This window comes from Girardinichthys multiradiatus, chromosome 12, assembly GCF_021462225.1.
Source record: "Girardinichthys multiradiatus isolate DD_20200921_A chromosome 12, DD_fGirMul_XY1, whole genome shotgun sequence".
Classification (NCBI taxonomy): Eukaryota; Metazoa; Chordata; class Actinopteri; order Cyprinodontiformes; family Goodeidae; genus Girardinichthys; species Girardinichthys multiradiatus.
This window is the reverse complement of record NC_061805.1, coordinates 10,283,793-10,311,497: the sequence shown is the minus strand read 5'-3', so window position 1 is coordinate 10,311,497 and position 27,705 is coordinate 10,283,793. Positions and strand designations below refer to the sequence as shown.

At 39.0% G+C, this 27,705-nt stretch overlaps 1 protein-coding gene across 2 annotated transcripts; it reads right to left on the bottom strand.

Annotated features, from left to right (window-relative positions):
- Positions 1-817: 817 nt before the first annotated feature.
- On the bottom strand, positions 818-26,278 carry erlin2 (ER lipid raft associated 2). Of its 2 annotated transcripts, none has more exons than XM_047381972.1 (12): positions 25,502-26,278; positions 23,518-23,626; positions 22,873-22,954; positions 19,799-19,845; positions 19,608-19,669; positions 19,355-19,480; positions 18,842-18,915; positions 11,033-11,091; positions 6,780-6,871; positions 6,602-6,691; positions 6,293-6,372; positions 818-3,073 (listed from the first exon to the last, which is right to left on the bottom strand). In XM_047381972.1, exons 2-12 carry the CDS (start codon positions 23,622-23,624, stop codon positions 2,894-2,896), a joined length of 999 nt encoding a protein of 332 aa, XP_047237928.1. In that variant the 5' UTR covers positions 23,625-23,626; positions 25,502-26,278; the 3' UTR covers positions 818-2,893. The 2 variants fall into 2 exon arrangements, with proteins under 2 accessions (XP_047237928.1, XP_047237929.1); XM_047381973.1 differs by lacking the exon at positions 25,502-26,278 and adding an exon at positions 25,386-25,475.
- Positions 26,279-27,705: the final 1,427 nt, after the last annotated feature.

Sequence of the window (27,705 nt, the reverse complement as noted above, 5' to 3'; positions counted from 1 at the left end):
CATAAATGGCACAAATCTGACATTTCTGGAGGTGATCAAAATTGTAATTGAGCTGTTCTCACTGCCAAGAAAAAGTCGGATTTGGGCCGCATTGCCTACAGTATTACGTAGCCTTTGTTTCTGGGTTGATTTTGAAACCTGTTGGCCTAATTCCTGTTAACAGATTGTATTCTCTGATTTTAAAACACACTTTTCGTTTACTACATGATTCCATGTGTGTTCATAATTATGTTGCTTTTGGTAAGAATCTACAAAGTAAATAGTCATGAAAACAAACGAACCCATTAAGTGAGAAATGTTTCTAAAACCTTTGACCGGTTGTGTGTATGTACGTATATTTTATATATGTATATATATATATACACACACACACACACACTACCGGTCGAAAGTTTTAGAACGCCTTTTTCAGGCGTTCTAAAATAAATAGCCACCCATTGCATTCTCTCCATGATCTTCATCAGGTGGTCACCTGAAATGGTTTCCAAAAAGTCTTGAAAGAACTTCCCAGAGATGCAATGAGACGGCCAAAAGTTAATATTTCAGTCATTACAGCAAAGGGCGGCTACTTTAAGGAAACTAAAATCTAAAACAAAGTTTTTACAATTTTTTGTTTGCTACATAACTGCTTGTGTGTTCATTCACAGGTTTGATGCCTTCAGTGAAAATCTACATACAATGTTAACAGTCATAAAGAAAACCATTAAATGGTGTTCCAAAACTTTTTAACAGTATTGTGTGTATATATATATATATATATTTTTTTTTTTCAATCAGGCTTTGCAATTTTTAAAGGTCAAAACACTTGGAGCAGTTATTAGCTTCTGTGGAGTTTATTGTGTGTTAGAACACAGGCTTACACTCCGTCAGTGAAAAAGGTTCCCTAAATATATATTACTGCACTTGTTAATAGAAGCTTCTCATTGCTATTCATTTCTTGATTAAAACAGCAGTTTATCAGAAGACATCATTTTGATTGTACATTTATCACTAAAACCAGTGCAATGACAATGTTGTGTAGAGTCAGTGTCTTTCCCACCTGAGACACTGGAATGAATATTAGGGCATGTTCCCATAGCTTTAAAGGGTGCTGTCCATTAACAAACAAGCTTAGCTCTGGATATACAATGTTTTTTTTTTTGGAAAACCCAGAATTTGGTTTTTAATTTCTTAATCCACCATGGAACTAATGTCACTTAAAAAGTAAAAAAAAAAAAACAAGATCAAAATAGAAGTAAACATGAGACACCACACAGCAAGTGTAACTTCTCACAGCAAAAGCAGAACATTGTCTAGAGGCGAGCAATGTCGAATGTTTAGTTTGGATGTCAAAACTAAAGTAAAAAACTGCTTTCTGTTTGACAATCCAAGATGCTCTTGGCACAACTTTCTATGACAAACAGAATAGTCAACAGGAAAAAGTGTTGCACACTTACAAAAAAATGATTAAGTTAGTTTCACAAATGCAGTGAAGTAAGTGTGCACAAAAAGCCAATAATACAAAACAGTGATTTGAAATGAGCCAGTGAGCAGCTACCACAGTACATTCATTGAGCTTGCAGTCTGCTGTTATTGTCAAAGCCCATTTTTATCAAGCAGGTCAGAAATGCAGCCTCACCCCCCTGAGGGGTGCAGATGGTGCCTCTTCCAGGCCAACAGAAACATTTTACCAGCAGATCTCACTATGAGGAACAAGGACATTTTATTTGTTTCCATGTTTCTGAAAAGATTGGGACCCTACTAACTCAGGCATTCGTCATTTCATCCTCCTGCAGTTCCTGTTCCAGTTCCAGTTCAAACGGGGTTTCTGCCAGGAGCCATTTATGTGCCCGCTACTGGGGCATTTCCTACCCGGCTGCATCACAGCATAGCTGTGAATTGGTCTTGAGGGTGTTCACAAACTACAAAATATAATAACTGATCAAAAATACCTAACTAACCAAAAAATGAACCACGTTACAATAGTTGACAATGTAAGTATGGAAATGATTGCTTGTAGGAAGTAGACAGGGACAAAATGGCATCACATGAATATAAAAAAGTCCTCTGATTGGACAGACAGTCAATTGAGCTGTAGAAACACTCCTGTTTTAGTCAACTCTATCAAGATCACAGTGTATTTTAAGTTTGGAGTCTTTTGGGTTAACTTTAAAGCCTCGTGGCTAATGATACTGCATGTTTTGGTGTATCCTAAAGTTATGGGATGTTTAGACATTTTACAAGACTGTAAAGGACCAATTCTAGATGATTCCTGAATTGAAATGAGTCCAGTATCTGCCGTAAACAGGAAATTGTGGGATGGTGCTCAGCATCTAACTCCTGAGCCAACATTGATTTAATCTGCTAAATGGCCTGAGAAATAGGCTACAAAAATAACCAATTTAATCCCATTTTAATTAAGGAACATGTGCTCTAAATTATTGGATTGCCTTTGTCTGGTTTAGACCACCTAAAAGTTTCAGTTTACTGTAGTGACAGCTGGACAGGATGAAAAACGGGATCACACAAAAACAAGATCATGTTAAAATAATTAATAGTAAGCAGCAAAATACCTGATATGTAACTACACTGACTGTTAGTACAGTTCTAAGAAGTGCAGCAGCATTAATAAATGAACAAATCTTCAATGCCATTTTTTAGCTAAACTTCATTTCAATGGACCTTGGATTGATGAACATTTTATCTAACCTACAATTTAGTGTTAACTGAAGTTTCTGCATTGGAGCTGAACTTTTAATTGTATCCTCTTCATCCGTCCAGTAGGATTTCCTGTAGTGGTTCTGAATTGTCTGAGAAATACCGGCTCTCGACAGCAGATTACGTTGGGAACAGAGAGCACCTTTGCTACCTGCAAAGAGTCCGCCACACTTGAGTGGTCCCACTACTTTCTTCATTAATCCAGGTCTATAACCTGATCGCTAATGACATCCAGGGCTGCGGAGGCCTTGATGGAGCTCGCTGTGGAGCCAGAGTCCACAAACATCTGAGGTATGTCGTTTCCAAAATAGATCTTGCTGTTGGCTGCGATGGCACTGTACTTCATCAGCTGCAGATACTCAGGAGTTAACTTCAACTGCAAGAGAAGCAACAGAGTTCAGAAAAAGGAAGAACAGTCTGGATCCTCCAGTCCCTGCTTTGTCTGCATGGAGATAAAATGAAGCTATTTGAACTGCTCACTCACTCAGCTAAGCATAGTATTAGAAGGATTTAGGAGTAGCAGCTGTTAAAGCTGTTTGCAAAGTACTTCAAGGCAACAATGTTGTACTCTTTTTAGAGGCAATGGGCAGCATCATTTAGCTGTTCTCTGTCTGAGAACAGGTACTTATTATCCATCTCTATAACACTGAAGTTAATACACTAAATGGACGCTTTATTAGGCACACCTTGCTAGTACCGAGTTGGAGCTACTTTGCCATCACAACTGCCCTTATTCTTTGCAGCATAGATTCAGCAAGGTGTCTGAAACATTCCTCAGCAATTCCACTTCATAATAACATCACAGTATACAGGTCCTTCTCACAAAATTAGCATATTGTGATAAAGTTCATTATTTTCCATAATGTCATGATGAAAATTTAACATTCATATATTTTAGATTCATTGCACACTAACTGAAATATTCCAGGTCTTTTATTGTCTTAATACGGATGATTGTGGCATACAGCTCATGAAAACCCAAAATTCCTATCTCACAAAATTAGCATATTTCATCCGACCAATAAAAGAAAAGTGTTTTTAATACAAAAAACGTCAACCTTCAAATAATCATGTACAGTTATGCACTCAATACTTGGTCGGGAATCCTTAGGCAGAAATGACTGCTTCAATGCGGCGTGGCATGGAGGCAATCAGCCTGTGGCACTGCTGAGGTCTTATGGAGGCCCAGGATGCTTCGATAGCGGCCTTTAGCTCATCCAGAGTGTTGGGTCTTGAGTCTCTCAATGTTCTCTTCACAATATCCCACAGATTCTCTATGGGGTTCAGGTCAGGAGAGTTGGCAGGCCAATTGAGCACAGTGATACCATGGTCAGTAAACCATTTACCAGTGGTTTTGGCACTGTGAGCAGGTGCCAGGTCGTGCTGAAAAATGAAATCTTCATCTCCATAAAGCTTTTCAGCAGATGGAAGCATGAAGTGCTCCAAAATCTCCTGATAGCTAGCTGCATTGACCCTGCCCTTGATAAAACACAGTGGACCAACACCAGCAGCTGACACGGCAGCCTAGACCATCCCTGACTGTGGGTACTTGACACTGGACTTCTGGCATTTTGGCATTTCCTTCTCCCCAGTCTTCCTCCAGACTCTGGCACCTTGATTTCCGAATGACATGCAGAATTTGCTTTCATCCGAAAAAAGTACTTTGGACCACTGAGCAACAGTCCAGTGCTGCTTCTCTGTAGCCCAGGTCTGGGGAATGCGGCACCTGTAGCCCATTTCCTGCACCCGCCTGTGCACGGTGGCTCTGGATGTTTCTACTCCAGAGTCAGTCCACTGCTTCCGCAGGTCCCCCAAGGTCTGGAATCGGCCCTTCTCCACAATCTTCCTCAGGGTCCGGTCACCTCTTCTCGTTGTGCAGCGTTTTCTGCCACACTTTTTCCTTCCTACAGACTTCCCACTGAGGTGCCTTGATACAGCACTCTGGGAACAGCCTATTCGTTCAGAAATTTCTTTCTGTGTCTTAACCTCTTGCTTGAGGGTGTCAATAGTGGCCTTCTGGACAGCAGTCAGGTCGGCAGTCTTACCCATGATTGGGGTTTTGAGTGATGAACCAGGCTGGGAGTTTTAAAGGCCTCAGGAATCTTTTGCAGGTGTTTAGAGTTAACTCGTTGATTCAGATGATTAGGTTCATAGCTCGTTTAGAGACCCTTTTAATGATATGCTAATTTTGTGAGATAGGAATTTTGGGTTTTCATGAGCTGTATGCCAAAATCATCCGTATTAAGACAATAAAAGACCTGAAATATTTCAGTTAGTGTGCAATGAATCTAAAATATATGAATGTTAAATTTTCATCATTACATTATAGAAAATAATGAACTTTATCACAATATGCTAATTTTTTGAGAAGGACCTGTAGTGGCAGATTTGTCAGCTGCACATCCACAATGAGAAACTCCAGATTCACCACATCCCACAAGTGATCAGTTGGAAACAGATCTGGTGACTGGAGTACAGTGTACACGGTCATGTTCAAGAAACCAATTCGAAAGGAATAGTTTTAAGACATTGTGCATTAACCTGCTGGACGTGGCCATCAGAAGATGGATAGACTGGTCACACAGGAACAGACATAATGAGCAACAATAATCAGGTAGGCTGTGACATTAAAATGAAGCTACTGAGGGGCCCAAATGTGCCCAGGAAAAAATCCCTCATACCGTTATGACACAACGACCAGCATGAACTACTGATACAAGGCAGGATGGATCAATGCTTTCATGTTGGTTGCACCGAATTCTGACTCCACATCTGTTAACGCTAAAATCAAGACTCGTTTGAACATGCAATGTTTTTCAGATCTGTTATTGTCCAATTTTAATGAGCCTGTATGAATTTTATTTTCCTGCACTTGGTTGTCTGTGGCGGCACCTGGTGTGGTCTTCTGCTGCTGAAGCCAATCTGCTTCCGGGTCTGACGTGCTGTGTGTAGAGATGGTGTTCTGCACACCTCGGCTGTAACAAGTGATTATTTGAGCTTCAGTTGCTTTTCTTTTTGTTTCTCTTTTTGAGTTTTAAGTATCTGGAAATAATGAAACTGATCTTGCTGTGATTTGAATCTCAAACCTAGTGTACAAAAAAAACACAAAACAGATTCCACACTTTCATTAATTCAACACATATAAAACCAAAATGCTGTGTAAGAAAAACAACTAGTTACCCAGTTGTAGACCCACCTTTTACGAATTGTTGTGGAGAAATGTTGTCCTACCCTGATTTTTCTCTTAATTCCAGCAGAAGCTTTAAGAATGAACTTAGGTTTTTCCAGTTTTGCTTAATCCTTTGATTGATAATGACAGTATGGACTCTGCTGTGAAATTTTGTAAACTTGATTTTTACATTTAAATAATTTTAGGAACCTGTCAGAGATAAGATTGTTAATATTGGGCCCCAATACGTCAAAACCTAAAATGAAGAGGGTGAACTCTCTTGTTCCAAGGACTGTAGACAAACTCATCCATGGATGAAAAGTCATGGCAGGAATTTTGTTTAAAAGAAAAAGGCAGATTTACCACGAAGAAAAATATATGCTGAATGAGTGAAACGTGCGGCCGGAAAAGATGTTGTCGGTTTACCTTATTGGCCTCAGCAGCTCTCAGTGCTGTATAGAACTCTGCATCTGCCCTGGCTTTCTGCCTGGCCAGGAATGCGTTATCTGTCCATAACAAACAAACACAGGTTTTACACTGCAACTTCACTGAAGGACCAGATTTTTATTGTGTTTTTTTTTTCTTCTGTACTGTCTAGCTTTACATCAGGACAACATAAAAGTCAGTAGTTACCATGTAAGACCTCAAACTACAGGCAGGAGCACAAATCAACTGTTTAGGTTCTTTAGTCAGCTAAAAACTAAGACCTTTCAAATCCAAAGCCTCCATACAAACCTTCAATTTCAGAGATCTTCTTTTCAGTTTCCTTCTCCATAACTTTCTGCTCAAACTTGATTTCTGCGACTTGTGCCATTTTCTCAGCCTCTAGAAAACAAAGCAAGTACTATTCACGTTAGACCTGTAGTGTGGAAAATGCCACTGGCAGACCGTGATTCTCTGATTTCTTCCTCACCTATGATAGCTTTAATCCTCTCAGTTTCTGCCTCCTTTTCTACAACCTTCTGTGTCTGCTGGGAGATCAGCAGTTTTGTCTTTTCACTCTCCCTAACAAAAAAACAAAAAACAAGCACATTATTATGTTACAGGTTGACAATCACATTGTGCTTTCTACCACTGAACAATAGAGGGATCTTGTTTTAAATAAGTCTGGAGATTTCAAGAAAGCATGATTTACGAGATGGGCACAAAACCGCTTTTGATCACTGAATGATTTCACAACAACTTGGACTCAGAAACCTTTTGGCAAAACAAGTGTTTGGGTCACTTGGAGGCATTAGTTTCAAATTCTAAGGTTAGACTTTAAATTCTGCATCGTCATGGAAAAACTGACCCAAATGTTCTGTCCACACACTAAATCTGGGGTTTTACTTTCAACTGCAGGGAAATAAATTGTATTGCTAAAAAGAACACGTACATTCTGGAACATACTTTAAGTATAAAATGTAAACATGCCATCATTGTAGTCTTGTGCAAAGCAGTTTAAATGAACTGCTGCGAAATGTCTGACACTGGAGCAGTGTTAAACAACACAGAAACCACAGGAAGTTAGCTTGTGTTGGTTCCAAACAGTGTATTATTAGAGTGTGTTTTATTAGAACTGGATCCAGCATAAACATGCCACGGTCCAAAACCACTCTGCATTAAAATTAAAGATGACAGTTGTGCTGATTGCAAATCCTTCATACAATAATTGAAGTGAGAAGGAGAGGCTTATAGCAGCCACAAAACGAACACGAGGCCTCAATAACTCTTTCTTTTAATAAGATGTATTTATTACAGATTGTCTGAATAGGGTCCTACCAGTGGTTATCTATGTAACAAAACTTAATTTGAAATAATTTGAAGGTGTGAAATACTGAACATGGTAAAATTGAGTGCCGTAACAAACGTGGTTAATTTCGCATCTGTGAAAATTAGAATTCGTGAATTTGGAGGTCATTATAATGATAACATGGTAAATATTAATGTTATAAATACTAAGGTTATCAAATTTAACGTCCGTTTTCATTCACTGCCTTGATTTTGGCGCAACCATTTTTATTACTTCAGTTTCATCATTCATTGCGTTCACAGTGTAATTTTTTTTACTTCCGGTAGATCTGAATACGGCAGCAGCCCCGGCGCAACAGCAGAGTACTTGTAGTCCATAGCCATTTGCATGCATTTCAACAGCACGGCAGTGATCTTGTTGGCCACGCGGTGAGCGCCCAGATTGAGTCTCCAGATGAACAAATAGCCTCAGGATTATTTTCAGGCTACGTGTGGTGACTATTTGTCAAAGGAAACAAATCAACCAAACTAAGGACTTGACTCAAATAATCACTGATGCGCACCATGGGCTTGTAGTTTAGGCAGTAACCTGTTATTCAAAAGAGTCCAATATACAAACAAGAGTATATCTTTTCAAAGGTTTATTTCCAGGGAAACAAGGAAAAGGACAAAGAAAATGTGGGTTCCACTCTTCCACGTAGTAGTTAAACCCAGTGGTATGTTCAACACGATGAGCCGGGAATCAGGCGCATTCTCCGGAAGAGGGAGGGAACGCTGCTCAGTCGGCTGACAGCTGCCCAAGTGAGCTGGCTCACAGATTCTAATTTTCACAGAGTCGAAATTAATCACGTTTGTTACGGCACTCAATTTTACCATGTTCAGTATTTCACACCTTCAATTCAGTTACTTTGACCCTTCATAGTTATCAGCCAATATTTGTTGTAAATGACACTTTGATCAATCATCATAAATAAGTTTAAAGAAAATGGCAGGCTTCGTTGATGAAAGGAGATATCCAAAGTCTTAAAATCATTTTCCCAAAAGTAAAATGCATACAAATGTCGATAACATCACAAAGAAAAGACTTACTGAGGAACTTTCCTGGTTCCCAGAGGTTCTGAGGGACCCATTTTTTATGAAAAGATCCTTATAAGTCAATGTTGTTGTGAATTGAAGAAATTGCTTTTTCTGAATTGTAGAGATTTATTAGGGAGTTTGTATTCCCTCTGTTCATCTTGTTCAGCCATATTTCCCTTATGTTCCTGTAGCTCCAGCTTCCCTCACAGCTTTTTCCCTCCTATAATCACCACCATCGGTATTTATACTCCCCAGTTCAGTCAGTCACAGCCAGATACTACTGTTGTATTCCTGCTTCTTACAAGTTATTTCATAAACGGTCTTTTCTGTTTCTTTATTCAACAGCTTCATACCATGTTTTGCATGATTCCTGTTTGTGTTTGGGTCCTCCACTACCTCCACACACAACATATGATCACTAAGTATTTTGTGTAGATAACCAATAAGCAACTATTTGAAAACTTTATGGCTCCACCTTTAACCTAGCATTTGACCCCAAACAAGTCACACGTAACAAGGCTTAAAAACATGCTATGCACCTCCTTTAATTTTTCTTTTTGTTTTATAGTTGCATCACCACATACAGGCCTGACATAGAAACTGCAACATTTTGATCATTTGTGTATGAAAACATTTCGAGACATTATGCCATTATAGTAAAAAAACCTCTTGTTTTTGAAAAGACAAATAACTATTGTTACAGAAAAACAATTTCCATGTGGAAAAGGAATACAACTATAAAGCTGTTGTCTTTGTAGATTCAATTAGTTGTAATTTGCTTGGGTAATCACTGTATTGGAATTTGCAGGCATAAAAGAAACTTGTGAGGATAGGACAGCAAAACTGGTTCTAGCCCAAGAGCTTCTCCTGAATCCAGATCTGTAGATAGTTGTCAAGCACCTTAGACAGTAAATGGAAATAAATGTATTAAAGTCAACCCTGGACAAATGGAATGAAATTGTAACAATAGAAAAAAGTAGGGGATGGAAATTTAGCATTTTTCTTTTTTAATTTGAAACAGTGTTATGGCTATGTTTAGGCTTGCTCTATGTCAAGTTACGTAACTTTAATTGTTACAGAATTAATTTTATTTCTCAGCTCTGAGCTGTCTTCTAGTAAAGTTTAGGTTGCTGCTTCAAAGTAATATTGTGGCCTGTAACTTCACTGTTTATTCGAATACTTTCAATTAGGGATGGGCATTTATCGTACAATTTATCGTTTTTATGAACAACTTATCACGATAAAAATTTTGATTTATTCTTACAATGATAAATTCCAAAATAATGATGTCTGAAAACCTCAGAAACTGACTGTATTGTCAGAATGGTTATTTTTACTATTTTCTCCACTGTTGGTTCCATGAGAGCATCAGTACATATCAATACATTTGAAAATGAGATGAAATGCATTTACTGTTTGCAACTTAGTAATAAAAATCACACTTTGGTGTACCTGGTGTCCTGACGAAGCCCATTTTAAAAATGGAAATGTTTTTAAGAGCAGTATGTGTATTTGTGGGGTTTTGATTGCTGTGACATGAAGTCACAGCCACAGTTACATAAAAAAAGGGTGAAGTAAATAAATACTCCTTTATAGTTGCTTTTATCCTTATAACAATAGTACCACAAAATATGATAAAATTCCCCTTTGCAAACCCCTATTTCAATAACATATAAATAGATGAATGTTTAATGAGGTTGGAAGATAGTTCAAAGGTTTTATAGAAACTTTTGGAAGTATTTATCTTTGGTTGGTACCTCCTCCAGGAATGTCTGACCAGATGAAGACATCCTGAGCATTTATTAACCTGAGGATTGTATCCAGCTTCATGTCTTATTACTGCGCAAAGCATGCACCCTTTGTTATCTCTTACAGCAGACATTATGGTCTGGATTTGACAAACCCTAAAATGTTTTGTTTTACTTTAGTTGTTTGGAAGTAATGGTACCCTGCCTCTCGCCCATAGATTGCTGGAGATAGGCACCAGCTCCCCCGCGACCCACTATGGAATTAGCGGTAGAAAATGACTGACTGACTGACTGTTTGGAAGTAATGGTGATGCCTGTGCATGCTTCCTTTTTAAAATACATCCATAGTTAAGTTCTTTAAACACTACCAAGCTGCAGTCTCATTGTGTGCTTCTCACTGGATGAGCATCATTTACGGGAAGTCTGTGTTTTTCCATGACAAATCCCATGCGGTTGGTCACGCTGCAGCATTACAGACAGACATGAAACAGCTCCGTCTCCCGACCACAGAACCCAGCAGCAGGAATTAAACATAACCTTCTATAATTTACGAAAAAAAAAAAAATCATTCAGGGCCAACTTTCTTTTGAGAAAGAAAAAGAGAACCTACATGAGCTCGTAGTTCCTGCGAATGCTCTCAGGAATGTTGGGTTTAGTGACACGCACGGCCTGAGGAACAGAGAGAGGACAAACAGACAAAACATTCATTTTTGTGGAGATGCAAAATAAGCACAGCTTAATAAAAAGACTTAAAAAAAAACCTCAAGGGCAATGTTTATGTAGTCACAATTCCAATGAACACCCCAGACCATTAACTCCTCACAGAAACTGTTATTACAACTGGTTCAAGAGACAGAAAAAAAAAAAACAGAAATCTCTTTATGCCCAGTGAAGCAATTAATGCTATTAATAATAACAATTAATAATAAACAAAGAGGTGGAATAGGATGAGGCTGGTTTTGGTTGGGTCACTTAAGAGCTTGAGAATGTTGTGCAATATTTAACTTCCTCGAAGAAACAATGACCTTAGTCAATGAGATAAGTAACACAGGAGATTTGGAAAGTCTGGAAACCATAAAATCTTAGTTTCTTCCCAATACAGTAAGGCCTGGTTCACAGAGCAGGATTTTTTAGGCCGATTTGTGACTCGATCTTCCCCATGTCACACAGTTAATCTTTTCCCTGAAATAGAGCGAATAATCACAAGTTTTGTCTTTTTAACAACTTTCTCTCACAGCCCAGTCAAACCTCACCACCTGCTGCTGTTTTAAAACATACACAGAAGTCCTAAAATGAATTAAACACAAAATCAGTTATTCGACTCATTACATAGTCATTATTGGTTTACAAAGCAACATGCAAAATGAATGAGAAAATTTGTGTAAGTAAATTGCTTAAACACTACATACCATTCTCATTTTTCAGTAGCCTAAACCAATGTATCAAATCAGTCCCCTTGTGATAAAAACCCAAAGCATGTTACTCATCACTAGACACTGCTTGCAAACACATTTGCATTATGATGGACCTGCTGTGCAAAATAGTAAATACATGCCGCATACTTTGATCAAAATTAAGGCACAGGTGCCAGCAGCTAAAAACAATGACTCAAAATTGATTCCACCTTTGGCTAATGATGAGGGAGCCAGTATAGGCCAGTTGAGGAAGGTGTGGAGGCATGCCAAGAATGGACCCGGCATGCTAAAGGGTGAATGTGGCCTGTGATATGGCTGAGGTTCTGTGGCCTGACCCAGCTAGAAAACACGATGCTGTGGTCGAATGACATATGGCATAAAATGTTGGCTCGTCTTAACCTTATTTCTTTGTTGAGTCCATAACTTCCTTTTGCAGCACATGTTCACACAATGTCAGGGTGGAAAGACATCAGCAGTGATCTCAGGTACAGTCTAATCATGGTCTTGTGAAAGCAGAGAAGCTGCTTATTGTTTTGCTCTTATGTCCAAATGGATTCATATATTATATCTGTAAGATTACGTTAGCGCTGTAAGGATAAAAGGATAAAGAGTTTATATCGGTTTACATTTCCACCCACTCCCTTGAATGTGTAAATCATAAAATTTCTGACATTATGTTACATGCTGTAAATATTCAGCCAAAAAAATTCCGACATTTTACGAGCACCCAAATGATACATCTATAAAACCAGTTCCAGGGGAAAGAATTTTTTTGGCCAAACTCTGAACCTGAAGTTCTTTAGTATATTAGCTTTCCTGTCTTTGATGTAGTTCTGTGGTAGTGTAACAGCACCACTTACAGGCATAGTTATTACACAATTCTGGGTAGTTTTCCTTCTTTTTCATACAGACAAAGATATTTCTAGAAACAATGCCATGTTTATGAGAAGCTCTTTTCAGAAAAGACAAACAGACAGATCATTTTGGCAAAAGGAGAGTGACGGATGTATGTTGCAAAGCAAACACAGCAGCAGCAGGAGAAATCCAGATGATCTTCCAGTGTCTAATTTGAGAAATATGTTGAACAGCAGAATCTAATGTAGGTGCTAAGCATAACTTAGTATTCAAAGCGCTACATGAATTTGAACAGCCTGCATGAGGACCTCGACACAGCACTAAGCTGCAGAAAAGGGAAATTGCTGACATACAACTCTTTGCAAATTACCTAGAGTGAATGCTGTGGGTTGAAGGCCACACACATTTAGGTTTCACAATCCAGCTGTGAACCTTTTGGGGTTGGACTTGTTCGTGCGGATAGAGGTAAACTAAGCACTAAGAAAAAGAGGGAGGTTTTGCTGTCTTTATTAATTCTAAATGGTGTCATTGTGGGCGTGTTGCATTGAAGAATGCATCTGCACCCCTGACAGTGAGCTCCTGTTAGTTGGCGTAAGCCCTGGTGGCTCAGGTGGTAGGGCTTCATCTTGTAACGGTGGGTTGCTGGTTTGAACCCCCGCTGTCCATCCGTCTCAGTCGTGTTCACTTCTGTCAGTCTGCCTCAGGGCAGCAATGTAGCCTACCACTGTCAGTGTGTTAATGTGTGTATGAATAGTTGAATGACTGATTGTAGTGTAAAGCTCTTTGGGGTCCTCGGACTAGATAAAGCGCTTACAAGTGCAGGCCATTTACCACGTGAATTCTCACACACCGCCATTGTGACTATGTGTCTCCGTCCACGACAGCAGCGAGAGCATGTGACATCATCCACAAAATTATCGTAGGACTTCTGACTCAGGCCCTGTTTAGGCGACGTCTGTTAACACAGCTACATGACGAGGTTCTAATCTCATTCACATGGCAAAAGTAGCGGGGGTGGGTGGAGCTTGCACTGTATGGGTGTGGTTTCGTTGGCTTTTCTGGGATGGAGCTCACCTGTGGTGGTACGCCTCTGTAGGGAGGGGATGTCCGAGTGCTGGGTGCTTTGGTGTGTGCCGGCTCACTCCTGTTTGCTGCTTGCCGGGGCCTGGACCTCTGGGATCTGTTGGGCCTCTGCTTGGGGGGTTATATGTCCCAGGGTCTTGGGTCTCTGGGTCCATGGTTGGATCTGCTCTGGCACAGACGGCTGCCAGCAGGGCCTGTGGGCTCGTCGCTGCAGCTCCTTGGGGCTTCTGCACTGTGGCTGCTAGTTGGTTCGCCTGGGACTCTTTTTCGTGTTTCGTAACAATTGAAATAATCCCAAAGCAGTTTCAAATAAAGTTTCTTTTATAAATATCAAACAGAGCTTTAAAGCGTTAGCTGTAATGCTCCACTTGTGAAAGTAAATCTGTTGGGCTTTTTCTTGGCACTCAGACAACAATTCTGAGCACTACTCTGCCAGAGAGGACACGGTTAAAAAAAATAGCTTTGATCCTAAAAAATAGAGTGTAGCCATTGCCAGTATCTTGAGAAATTACAGATTTATTTTCCATATTTTTCCAGCCAAAAGGCTTCCTCTTTGGAACCATCAGTCATTTACGGTGGTCTATGTGTGCTACGCGACAATCTGTCCTACATCTGTGCTACCTGAAAATCAATCCTACCTTGTGGAAACGCGCATGCGCACACCAATGATACGTCACAGGTTGCTTACCTGAAAGCCCTCTTATCAAGGCATCCTACCTGTGAAAGCTTTTACTCGGCGAAGGTTTCGGAAAGTTTCAGTTAATTTATTTTATGTCTTATTTTCCTTAAGTATTTGCATTACTTCTTTTTTTAAGTTTACATGACAGTGAGCTTCTAGCATACTTGTAAATGACTTTAGTATTGACGTCTATTGTTATTATATTGTAAACCACAAATTACTCCCATTGTTTAGCATCAACCACTTGAATCACGACAAACACGGTCTATTTTGCAGGCTATTTTGTGCTTATAATTATACTACATTTCTATATTTTTGAGTAGTGATTATTCTGTATCTGTCACTTTGTCATTTCAGGTGCACTGTGGCCTGTGCACTTGATGGGCACATTTTCACTGTGCCAGATATAATAAAGACTCTCACACAACTTATTTATGCACAAATTGTTTGCAGGGATAACCTGTATTTGTAGATGTCTATTCAATTTATTTGCAATAAAAGCTCTTCTGATACTGTTTAATATGCATGTGAAGAATGAAAAAATAAAACAGGTAGGATACTCTAGTGGTTTTAGAAAAGTTTTCATCTTTCAGATAAATTGTTCCAATGCTACGCCTAACAGCTAAACTGCCACTTCAATCCTGTCACTTGAAGAATGTTTCCTGATGATTATATTTAACATCAACACTAACAATGAAAGCATGAAAGGGTAGCACCGTCTAGACGCACTGCGGTAGAAAAATCTGACGAGGTGCAGAGGCACAGATCGTCCAGTGGAACAGTGTTATCGCTATAAATTAAAACAACAGCCGCAATTTTAATTAGTTTGATATTACATTTTTACATTTAGGTTTTAAAAACGGAAAAACAATAAAACAACACGGTTATTTTCCTTTTGCCATTTTGTTTATTAACGGGAAAATCAATCAACGAAACATACATGGATTTAATTTCTACTTTCTACACGTTAAGAGAGACTTAGACCTTTTCAAACCGTTACTCTGGAACCCGTCCTCAAATTGTGCCATTTTTAGAGAAAACGTGCGCAGCTGTCGTGTAGACACAACTAAATCATACAATTTTCACTAGAAAACGTAGTTTAAACAGGGGCTCAGCATCCTCGTGCTTTGGTGATGATCAGCAGGGATTTCAACCATCTCTCCCTTTATACAACACTGACAAACTTTAAACAGTAGGTCAGTTGTGCAACTACAAAAATGTCCCTTTCACATTTACACAAAAGAGATCAAAATTCCCATACTCCCCTCCCTCCCCTTGCTGGGTCTGAACATTACCTCAATCCAACTGCTGGGTAGCTACAAGCCACTGGTCATGCAATGCAGGTGGCCAGCACAAGGTCTGTAAAGATTTGAACCAAAGATAATTAGGAGGCCTTTCAGGAGGGCTTTCAGGAGGGCTTTCAGAATACAAACTTGGTGGAGCTGTGGTGTTGGATTGTGGCTCTGATGATTTGGGGGGGGGTCTCTAAGTGCCGATATACAAGAATGTGAATGTGGATTTAGGCCTAATGTGTGGTGTGTTTCTGTGAGTGTAGGTATGCATGTGTGCAGTTACATGTACATATGTGGAGGTTCATGTTTGTCTGTGTGTGTACATATGTATATGTATGTATGTGTGTATGTGTATATATGCATGTATGTATGTGTATGTGTATGTATGTATATATGTGTAGATATATATATGTGTATATTTGTGTATATGTATATATATAGATAATTGTGTATATATATTTATTTATTAGTTTTTGGTTTGTGAATTCTGGATCAAAAACATAGATGTTAATTAGGAAGGTTACTCAGTTAATTTAAGTGCAATTAGAGGGAGAAGGGGTATTAAAAATAAGTTTTACTTCTTCATACCCCTTTTCAGACAATTTATATTAATTAATAATCAATGTCAGATCTCAAGTTAAATATACTGACAAGTTTGCTTGTTGGAAAATGTTTATTTTACTGGTTGCTATTTGTGTTTAAGTTAATTTAATTTATTTGGAACTGGAAATTTAAGTTAATGCTTACCAAACACTTTTTTGTATGGTATTTGGATATTTGTTTGTTTGTTATAAGCATTTCTGAAATTGATTTATTTACCGAAATCATTGTCTGAAAAAAAAAAAAAAAAAAAAAAAACCAAACTTAGAACTATTCCCGGATTCTGGGGAGGACAATGAGGGGCTCTCTTGCTGCATCTCTGACTAGATACAAGTCTGTGAGGGCTCTATTGTACCAACCGGGAATGTCCATGTTTTCCCTGTTAACTTTGGGTTAACAGGGAAATTAAGGGTTTGCTGAGAAGAAAAGTTTTTGGCAAAAGAAAGAGTGAGGCTACAGACTGTCCTAAAAGCACTCAAGAAGAAGAAAAAGGACGCAAAAAACATCAGTTGAGAATAGGGTTGAGACAAAGCCTGGCCCAAAAAACAGCAAGGAGCTGTATAACGTGTTATAGTCCATGACTAGACAATGTCTGTCTTCACAAGGTCTCCAGGGAGATCAGCCATTTGCTTCTGATCTGAATCAAGTCCCACTCTGGTGAACTCAGATAATAGGAAGGCTGGGACCCATTGGGACCCATTCACACCTTTGGATCCATCCACAGCTCCACAAGAGTTTCTCCTATCTTCTCCTCTGGCCCCTCTCGCAAAAGGACATAGAATCAGGATCCTTCAGCTTCCTCTCCATACACTCCTGCTACACATTCTCTGGCAACACCTCAATGCTTTCAGATCCACCCACCAGCTCACCTCAAACCCATCACCTACCAGATACAGCAGGAGCTCTCCAAGCTTCAGAAGAGCAAAGCCAGGGAACCTAAAAACATCTCCTCCCGGTTACTAAAGCTTTGCTCTGAAGAACTACGGCTCCCATGCAGCATCTGTTCAATCTCTCCTTGAGACTAAAGATGGTCTCTGTGGTCTGAAAGGCATCCTACATTGTACCTGTGCCAAAGAACGGTCACAGAGAGGTCTGAATGACTACAGACCTGTAGCTATGACATTCCATCTCACGAATACCTTAAAGAGGAGCTTTTTACGGCATCTGAGGACCCAGTTAACAGCATTTCTGTGCCAACTGCAGCTTGCATATCAGCCATGCATCAGGGTGAAAGATGCCATCGTTTATCTGATTCACATAGGCTCTCTCTTACCTAAAAAGACAAGGAAGCACTGTGAGTCATGTTCTTTGACTTTTCAGTGCTTTCTCCACCACTCAGACCTTCCTACTAAACGAGAGGCTGCTGGACATGCAACTGAACCCATACACTACTTCCTGTATCACAGAATATCTTACAGCTCAACTAAAATATGTCAGTGTGGGTAGCTGTGTCTCTGACATTGTAATCAGCAATGCTGGAGCACTTCAGGGTACTGTATTAGCACCATTCTTCTTCTCTTTCTACACCTCTGATCTCAACTTCAACTCTGGTTTCTGCCACCTTCAGAGATTTTCTGGTGGTTTCTTTTTAGTGGAATGTATTACTGAGGATAAGAGGAGAAGTACAGAAGTCCGATTCAAGACTTTGTGGAATGGTGCCGCAGAAACCATCTGAAGCTCAACCTCGGTTAGACCACGGAGCCAGTGGTGGACTTTCATAAGAACAGAAGACTGTTCCTGTTTTCATTCAGGGTGAGGAAGTAGAGAGGGTGGACAGGTACAAGTACTTGGGCGTGCACATTAACAAAAACTTGGACTGGCTGCATAACACAGACGTCCACCACAAGAAAGTATAAATCCAACCGATCGTTTGCTGTGGTGTCCTGGGTAAGTGGGATCAAGACTTGAGAGGCCAACAAACAGAAGAAGCTGGTGAGAAAAGCCAGCTCTGTGGTGGGTCTGCAACTCGAGAGTTTAGAGTCGGTGTGTGAGAAAATGATGGTGGATAACGTAAGAACATTCCTTATTAACCTTCTTTCTCTCTGCCAGTGCTTCATACCACCAATGATTTAGAATGAGCGCTATAGACACTCATTTGTACCTTCTGCTATTAGACTGTACAACAAGAAGTGATCATGTTTGTGGAACATTGTGTTTTTATTAGTTCTGATTTTTCTATTACTACTACTATTATAACTGCTATCATTACTACTATTACTACTAATATTGCTACTGCTATTATAACTACAACTATTAATACTACTGATACTACAACAGATATTATTGCTACAGCTGTTATTACTCTTCTTTTCTCGTTGTTGTTGTTGTCTAGTGTATTGAGCTGTGTAACAACTAAATCCCACAGATTAAACAAAAATAAAATATAAGCTTTCATCTTCAGTGTTATATAGCTGCAGGATCTTGGGTCAGTCCATTAAGTCAGTACACCTCAAATATTTAGTGTCTATCAAAACTGACACAAGGTGTTATTGTACCTGTATTATAAGGCCTGGCGCCATAGATGTTAGATCCTCTTGTAGTGTCAATTTGAGATTTTCATCGATTTGGTCTGTATGGAAAAAAAAAAAGAAACAGAAAAAAGAAACGGGCTGAGCTCTGCTGAATCATTAAAAGAAATATTATTTTTCGGCTTCCTTTATACCCAAAAGGAATCTTCCGTCACATTGTTGTCACAACAACAAAACTCTTATAAAAAGTACTACTTGAGAAGAGATTAGGTTGGCCCCTGCAATACCTTCCATCTGCTTTTAGACCACATTCAAAGTGTTTTTTCTAGATATACAGTAAGGAATGTCAAATAGTCACATATTTCTCTTGGTTAGGCAGACAGATTGTGAAAATAAAAGAGGAGATTTAATATAGCCAAAGGACTTAAAACACACCAAAGGCAACATACATATGAATAACATCTGAAATTTAAAGAACAAAAAACATTTTTTGAAATTACTAGTTTATTTGTACTTAATCTGTACCATTTCTCTACTCACCAAACAAGCCGATGTAGACTTCTTGTAGAGAGTGAACGCTGCAAAACTGGTTGAGTTCGTGGTGCACTTTGTTGAAAATCAAAGCTTTGTCATAATCTGCTGTGAAGTTCCTCACTATGTCATATACTGCAGATGAAAATAAAAACGCTGGTGTTACACAACCGCAGACACAGACAGATGATTCTGGGTGTGCAGCAACACTTAACATCTGTGTTTAAACTGCATCCAGAAAAGATGGCTGTTTTCTCAGTACCTGCTGAGGGAATGAGGTAGTTCACCACTTCAATGCGGTCAAAGTAAATCATCACTCCTCCACTGAAAGAAGATACACATCAAAGGTCTTTCTACCAAACATTAGTGGAAATTGAAAGACAATATACAGGTGTATGTTTGCTACATCAACCAAGAGAAATCTATGTAAGCTAGCCAGAACAGACTACCCACCTTGTCCCACATGGTACATTCTTCACCTCATCTGTCTGCAGTGTCGTCTGCAGGTCAAAGCACATGGTTACAAGTTCTTCGTAATATATTCTTATGTTCTGCATCTGACTTTTATTTTGCTGAGATCATTACTAAAACAAAAACAACCCTGTAGCTGGGAGCAAACCTATCAGCGCTGCATAAAACCAGAGCTAATGGTGCATTAAATTAATAAAAGCAGAATTCCAAGAAAATAAACATCAATTAGAGCTAACCTAGTATCAGAAAATACTAAACCAAAACTAAAACCAATGCATTACGGGCCTGTTGTACTAGATTGCCTTAAAGCTAATGAGTGTGAAGAAACAACTGAAAAGCCATAAATTTCCTTCCTGAAGCAACATAAAAGTGGTGCTCTGCTGTCTACTTCTTGGCAGATTATAATTTAATACAGATTTATTTTAGACTCATTACACACATCTTTCTTCTACCCTTGTCAGTGTCTGGGAAACAGCTTCTCACAGCAGATCTACAGTTGCAACCAACCAATTTGCTCAATTTTGTGCTGATAATTCTATTCTTGACACAAAACCCTACAGCCTTATTCAAGCTCACAACGTAAGCACAGATGGAGTTGTGAAATAGTCCAGCTGAAATGACTTTATTATCCTGATTACCAGACTGATTGATTTTAAGTTGTGCAGATGTGCTTGAAATTATTTTCATGCTGTTTTAGCAATGGTTAGCTCTAAAGAAAAATGTGCACCCCAGAAGAGCAGTTTTCTAAATGACCACAAACTTAATCATGAGTCATTCAGTGGGAGCCAACAAGGCCTCAGTTTGTCCAAAAGTTTCCAGAAAGGACCAGTACTGTCTCCTACTGAGCAGTGTTCTATGGAAATATGTTGTCATCATTACAGAGCTAGCCGAACCTCAGCAGAGGGTAGATTTGAGTGGTGGCAAGATGTTTGGGTAATGGCCCTGTGCCAAGAAAAACAGTAAAGATGTCTCTTATGTTCAGGAACATGTTCCAGGACAGAATTATATTCTGCAGGTAGAACAAAGATGAGCAGCTGAATGTTCGTGTAACTTTGTTGCATCTGGAGAATCATTTGCCTAGAGAAGCCAAGGTGTTAGTAACCACGTGTGGTGCCAACAGTATAGCAGCGAAGCCAGCGAAGAGGGGTTAGTCACAAATCAGCCTAACAGAGTGAAATCAAAACATCCTCCAGAGAGCAAATTCTTCCAACAAATCCAGGCATGATTTGGTGATAACTTTTGTTCTCTTTTCTAGCATGATAAAGCTCTGTTACAAGACAAATAGATAATGTATGGGTGCAGAGATTATAACAGCAAGCTTTTGGCATACAGCCAGGTATCTTAACAGATCTGGACAACCTGTGTTCAGTTCATAAAAAGCACATAGATTAACAGAAGCTACATTTTAATACAAACAATACAGATCCTTGAAAAAGCAACCACACCCCTTGAACTTCTTGTTAAAACCAGGAACTTCCATGTATTTTAAAGGCATTTTATGTGATAGACCAAAACTAAGTAGCAGTTCACTGTGAAGTGAAACGTATTATTTTAATTTTTTGCAAAAATAAATCTGAAAGTAACACATTGTGACAGTGTTACACTTAAATTAAAACGAATGCCAAAAAATTAGTCTTAGAAGTCAGTTAATTAGTAAATAGAGTCAAACTTTGTAGTTTAATCTCGGTATAGACACAGTTGTTCTATGAAGGCCTCAGAGGTTTGTTGGAGAATATCAGTGAACAAACAGCTTCATAAAGACCAAAGAGCACAGCAGACAGGTCAGGGAGAACCTTTTAAAGTAGGTTAAAGCAAAGCTAGGGTATAAAATAATATGCCAAACTTCAAAACACTCAATTTATCAGCCACAAATGGAACGAGTATGGCCCAACCACAAACCTACCAAGACATGGCCGTCCACCTAAACCGACATTAGTCAGGATAGAAGCAGAGGTCCATAGTAACTATGAAGGAGCTCCAGAGATCCACTTTCCAGGTGGGAGAATCTATTGATGGAACTGTTAATGTGCACTCATTAAATCTGGCCAGTTTGAAAAAAAAAAAAAAACATTTTTGAAAGAAAGACATGAATTTGTTTGCTATTTAAGGGACACAGCAAAAGCATGGAAGAATATCCTCTGATCAGATGAGACCAATATTGCACATTCTGGCTGACATGTAAAATTCAATTCAATTCAATTCAGTTTATTTATATAGTGTCAATTCACAACACATGTCCTCTGAAGGCACTTTACAAAGTCAATTCAATCAAATCATACAGATTTCAAGTCAAGTTCATACATTCCAATTAATCCTAACTATCAAACAGTGCAGTCAGATTTAGTTTATTATTCAAATTGGTTAAAAGGTTTTTCTATCTCAGGAACCCAGCAGATTGCATCAAGTCAGTGACTTGCAGCAGTCACTCCTCCTGGATGAGCATGTAAAAATACTACATGTGGCAGAAAACTAATACTGCACAGCATCCTGAACACACCATCCCGAGCGAGAAACATGGTGGTGGCAGCATCATGGTGTGGAGGTACCTTTGTTTAGCAGAGACAGGGAATCTGTCCCTGCTAAACAAAAGCTGTCAATCAAATTTTTGAACAATGCATCACTTTTGTTCCACTTCACAATTATGTGCTACTTTTGTCTGTCAAATTAAGTCTTGATAAAGTACTTTGAAGTTTCTGTTTGTAACATGGCAACATGTATAAAGGTTTGAGGAAGTATGAATACTTTTGCAAAGCACTGTATTTTATTTTTGTGTTAAAAATGACAACCAATATCTTCATATAAAACAGAAATTACTGACATGATACAGATAAATATAAAAACATACACCTTATCGGTCTCTGTCAAAGAAGTATTTTTCGCACTGCTTTTGATCTCCCATACGAAAACCAGAGAAGTAAAGACAAATCATTTGTAGCATATGTACATATATGCTTTTGTATATCACCGATATAGGTTACTTTAAACTTTTACCACATTTGTGTTTGAAAAGATAAATACAGTAAGGAGCCCGAGCTGCTTGATCTAACCCAACTCACCTGTACAGACTTGTATGTGGTGATGAATGGAAGCATAAGGTGGAAACCTGGGCCACTGGTGGTAGTGAGGAGTGCCCCTCCCCTGCGACACACAAGCAAGGCACATTATGAGTCATATTCCTGTGGAAAAACTTATCTAAAGACAGATAACTCTCAGAGTTCCCCGCGTTTTGGAGACAAGAACCTAGAAAACAATTTGCACCTAATGTGGTGCTTCACTTCACTTCTATTCTGCTGGTCACTGAATCTAAATTTGCAACACAGACAATTTGTACAACCTTAATCAACCTACTTCAATGGAAACACGATAAGAAACAATTCCTGGGAAAATATTACAAAACCAATTCTAGAATATGTGCCAACAACAACATAAATCAGAAGATAATGATGTTTTTATGAACAGTCCCCCAAAATCAAAAGAAAAAAAAAAAGTTTAGTCATTCCAGCACAGACAAGGCATGTCTTTGCTGGTGATTACAATTATTATTATTTGCCTAAAAGCACAGCTGGCATGTGGAGTAACCCTAATGTTATTCATGATCATCACTGTTCAGCTATGAGGATGCTTAAAAAAAGAGACATCTTTTAATCAGACACTTACTTTTACTTTCACAACACACAAAATAAGTAATCCTTCAGGCTCACCTGTAGTACACTCCTGTGTGTCCTTCATCAATTTTGTGCACTGAGGCCAACATTGCTGCTCCTCCAAGAGCAGCAATTATAGAGAAGATGGCCCCCCACTGAGCCATCCCTGCAAACAGAGAGGGCAAGACAGCATGTGAAAAAGAGCAGGTGGACTTTTAAGACAAGCCTTCACCATGTGACTGTAAAACTTTCCCATTTAACCAGCCAGGTAATACTCAATGCCCTAACGGTGAAGGGCTGGCTTCTTGCTCCCTGGTTTATCTCCTAACAGGCCAGGCTTTGGAGGGTATTAGCAGGGACTTCCACCCCAGCCCACACTTAAAGAGGATTGAGATTAAACCACAGAAACATAACCTTTCAGGACAGAGTCCTAGCAAGGAATAGCAAATTTTGTGACCATTCAGGGCCCTCTCCTGGACTGGGGCAAAGCAGCTGAATTTATAATATAAATATATATATAAATACCTTAAAAGAACATCAAAAGTGTTTAATGCTAGTGTATTTATCACTGCTATTTGAGCTGGAGTCCCATTTTATTCACACTGTAGCTGCACAATAGCAAATCACAGTAATGGCCTTCTTGCCATTTTAAATATCAGTGAGATCGGGTCACAGGAAGCACGGAGATGTAAGAAGCAATTTAAAAGGGGTTTTCTATGATATGCAAAGACATGTCTGCAGTTATTTCAGGCTTTGAGAGAGAGCAACAGTTTCAGCAGATAACAGGAAGGGTGAACAAGTAAAGCAAACATGCTTTGTTTTCTCCTTTTGCCCTTTCAACCTTTGACATGGAGCAAGCTGGATTTAGGGGTGTTGGTGACCTTTCGAAAATCAAACATTTAGGGCAACTATCTACATTCTCTACAATATACACAAAAAGACTACTGTTTTAGTAGTGCTAACCTGGCTTACAGCTAATATAGGATGCCTAAAAGTTTAAATGTCAACTCCATAATATTTTTGATTTTGTTTTAAGAGAACATTAAATCCTGTTTTACATCGACTGGTCTCTCACATAGCCGTTTTGGCTCTACTCTTAACATACATCATTAATGACCGATGACCACAGGAAAAACAAAGAAATCCGGTTATGTTTTTATATCAATATTCTTAAAGAGAACTCGGAATGCAAAAGTTCTCAAGAGTTCAACAACACTTTACAGAAAACAGAGATTCACAAAATTATAATTAACGACTCTCTTTTTCTGTGATTGCTTATGAATAAAACATACAATTTTGCCCAAGTCTGTTCAAATGCCATAACAAACTAAACAGAAGGATAGAAGGAAACATTCTGTTCACCAAGGCTGAGCAGAGGGTGACTGATGAGCAACGTCAGCTTTGGCTAGTAGGGATTTGCAGATGCAATCTGGTGGAGCTTATGGCAGATCTTTATTCTAGCAGATGTTTTACAGCACCCTGTGCTCTCCTAGCTACACTTTTATTTTAGTAAAATTTGTTTTTGCCTCCGTTTGTGGTCTGATTTGGTTTTAATAAGAAGCTGCTTTTGCTTCGGAGCACAGCTTTAAAACAGGAATATAGTTCCATACTGAAAGTTTAACACAGCATCAAAATCAACACATTACGGTAATTTTTGCAAGCCGAAAGGATGGCATGACTGTAAAACTTTAAACAGAAGCATAACAGCATTAACATAAAATCCCTGTGTAGGATTCAGATGAGAAATTTGTGCAAATTTCACCTAACTTGAATTCAGAATATTAGCTTTTTCGGCTAACAGCGTTATCGGCATACAGGGCCCGGTTCTTGGTGACACACCTCTTCAGATAATACACTTGCAAATGTGTTGTAAAATGTCACCTAACAGTATTGCAAACGCAATTTTAGGACGCGTTTTATTTTACCTTCTGACTATGTTTTAAGAAAGCAATGCAAATCCAGCACGTTTCGCTAAAATGAGCAGGTTATAGTCATAATTAAGAGGTCCTGGAACAGCAGCAGGTATATCAAATCGCCTTACCTGTAATTTTATGTTAAAACACGGCAAAGCAGACAACATACAGGAAGTGCCTTCTTCTGCTCTGCTTAACTACACTACTCAGGATGTGCAGTGATGCATTTGCGCCCCCTGCCGGCAAATTCCCGAGTATCCCAATGACATTTCCCACCACACTCACCTTAAACCTAAGCCCCAAAAATACTAACTACTCATTGATAATTGGCGTACTATATGTCTTTTAAATAATGATTACAAAATCATGGCATCAGTATTTGCAAAACAACTTAAATGGGTCCTAAAAACAATTATTAGAGAGACACAATCTAAATTTATGCAAAATATCCACATTTCCAATAATAAATGGCTTGTTCTTGATATTCTGGATTTTTCAGAGTTAATCACAGATAATAGCTTCATACTCTTCTTAGGGTTTTACAAAGCTTTTGATTGCATTAATCACATCTTCAGCTGTCTTCATAAATTCAGCTTTGGTCTTTTCTTCTGCAATACAATGAAAATATTATATAATAACGCTAATTGCTCTGTCAAATGAAAAACGGTACCACCCCTAGATTCTATCCTGTAATCAAGGAATTAGGCAAGGTTGCCAAATTTTCCCTTATCTCTTTATTTTAGCCACTCAAATCTTTGCTGACTACATTTCTAGAAATCATCTAAAAAGGTATTTCTACTTTTGGTAAAGAAATGCAAATTAGTTTGTTACCTGAAGATATTGCTTTTTTTTTTTAAGAGACAGCAGTCAAGTTTAACCAGCTTTAAATTTAATCCAAACTTTATAAAACAAAAAAGGAACCCATGGAGCAAAGTGTACCGGAGTCAAATTCCTTGTTTGTTGTATGTACAAACTTGGCAATAAAGCTGATTCTGATTCTGATATGATGGAGTAGGACTTCACTTGAATATTAAAAATATGAACTTTTTCCATTTAAAGATTGTGCTTTAGAATCTATATGTAATATAAGTGTCACATATTTAGGCATTTTGATATGGAATGCAGCATAATTCCCCAAGGTTTTGTGACTTTACAGTGATATCACCATCTAGAATTGCGCCGCTCAAGGTGGCAGCAGGTTGGAGTAGCTCTGTTACTTTTGATTCTGATTTATTCTTTTTTGGGAACTATTCCTATTGTGGTGGATACAGTTGATTTTTTTTTTTTTTTGGACGACTGTCCTCTCCGGTGTCGGATGCTGTGCAGCTTGGAGGATATTTCCTAATACTTTTCTACTTTTGGACATTTGTTACGATGCATTGCCATGGCAACGGGTTTGTTTCTTACAACCAGGAGCAGCTGATTAATATCTCAAAAGCTCAAATAATACTTCAACTACAACCCCAAATCCCTGATGAGTTGAAAAGGAGACGCCGTAGATGCGGAGCAGGAGCTAAGAGAAGAGAGAGAAGGAAGTTCAAACCATGTCTTCCGTCAGTTATGATGGGCAATGTGAGATCGTTGGGAAACGAGTTGGATGAACTCCAAGCCCTACAAAGGACCCAGCCAGAGTGCCGGGAATATAGTATTATGTGTTTCACTGAGACATGGCTGCAGGATCATATCCCCGACTCCAGCGTCTCTCTGCAGGGCTTTTTAACCATATGAGCAGACAAGAGATTTAAAGAGGAGCGTCAAATGTAAAGGAGGTGGACTGGCAGTACTTGTGAACAACAGATGGTGTAATCCAGGACATGTTACTGTGAAGTGTCATCTCTGCAGTCCAGATATTGAACTCTTGGCAGTAAGTTTTTGTCCATATTATTTACCCAGAGAGTTCACCAGTGTTATTTTGGCAACAGTTTACGTTCCACCTTCCGCTGTTGCCGACACTGCATGTGATGCCATCAGCTCAGTTGTTGTTAAGCTACAGACATAAAACCCCAATGCGTTTGTGGCAATTTCTGGTGATTTTAACCATGCTTCACTCTCTGCTACACTTCCAACGTTTCAACAGTTTGTCAGCTGCTCTACCAGAGAAAACAAAACATTGGATTTGTTTTATGCAAATGTCAAGGACTCTTACATCTCTACAGCAAGACCTCCTCTAGGCAAATCAGATCACAATCTTGTTTTTCTCTGCTCAAAATATAAGCCCCTTGTTCAGAGGCAACTTGTAATATAGAGGACTGTGAGAAAATGGTCACAGGAAGCTGAAGAAGCTCTGCAAGGTTGCTTTGAGGCTACAGACTGGGACGCACTGTGCCAGCCA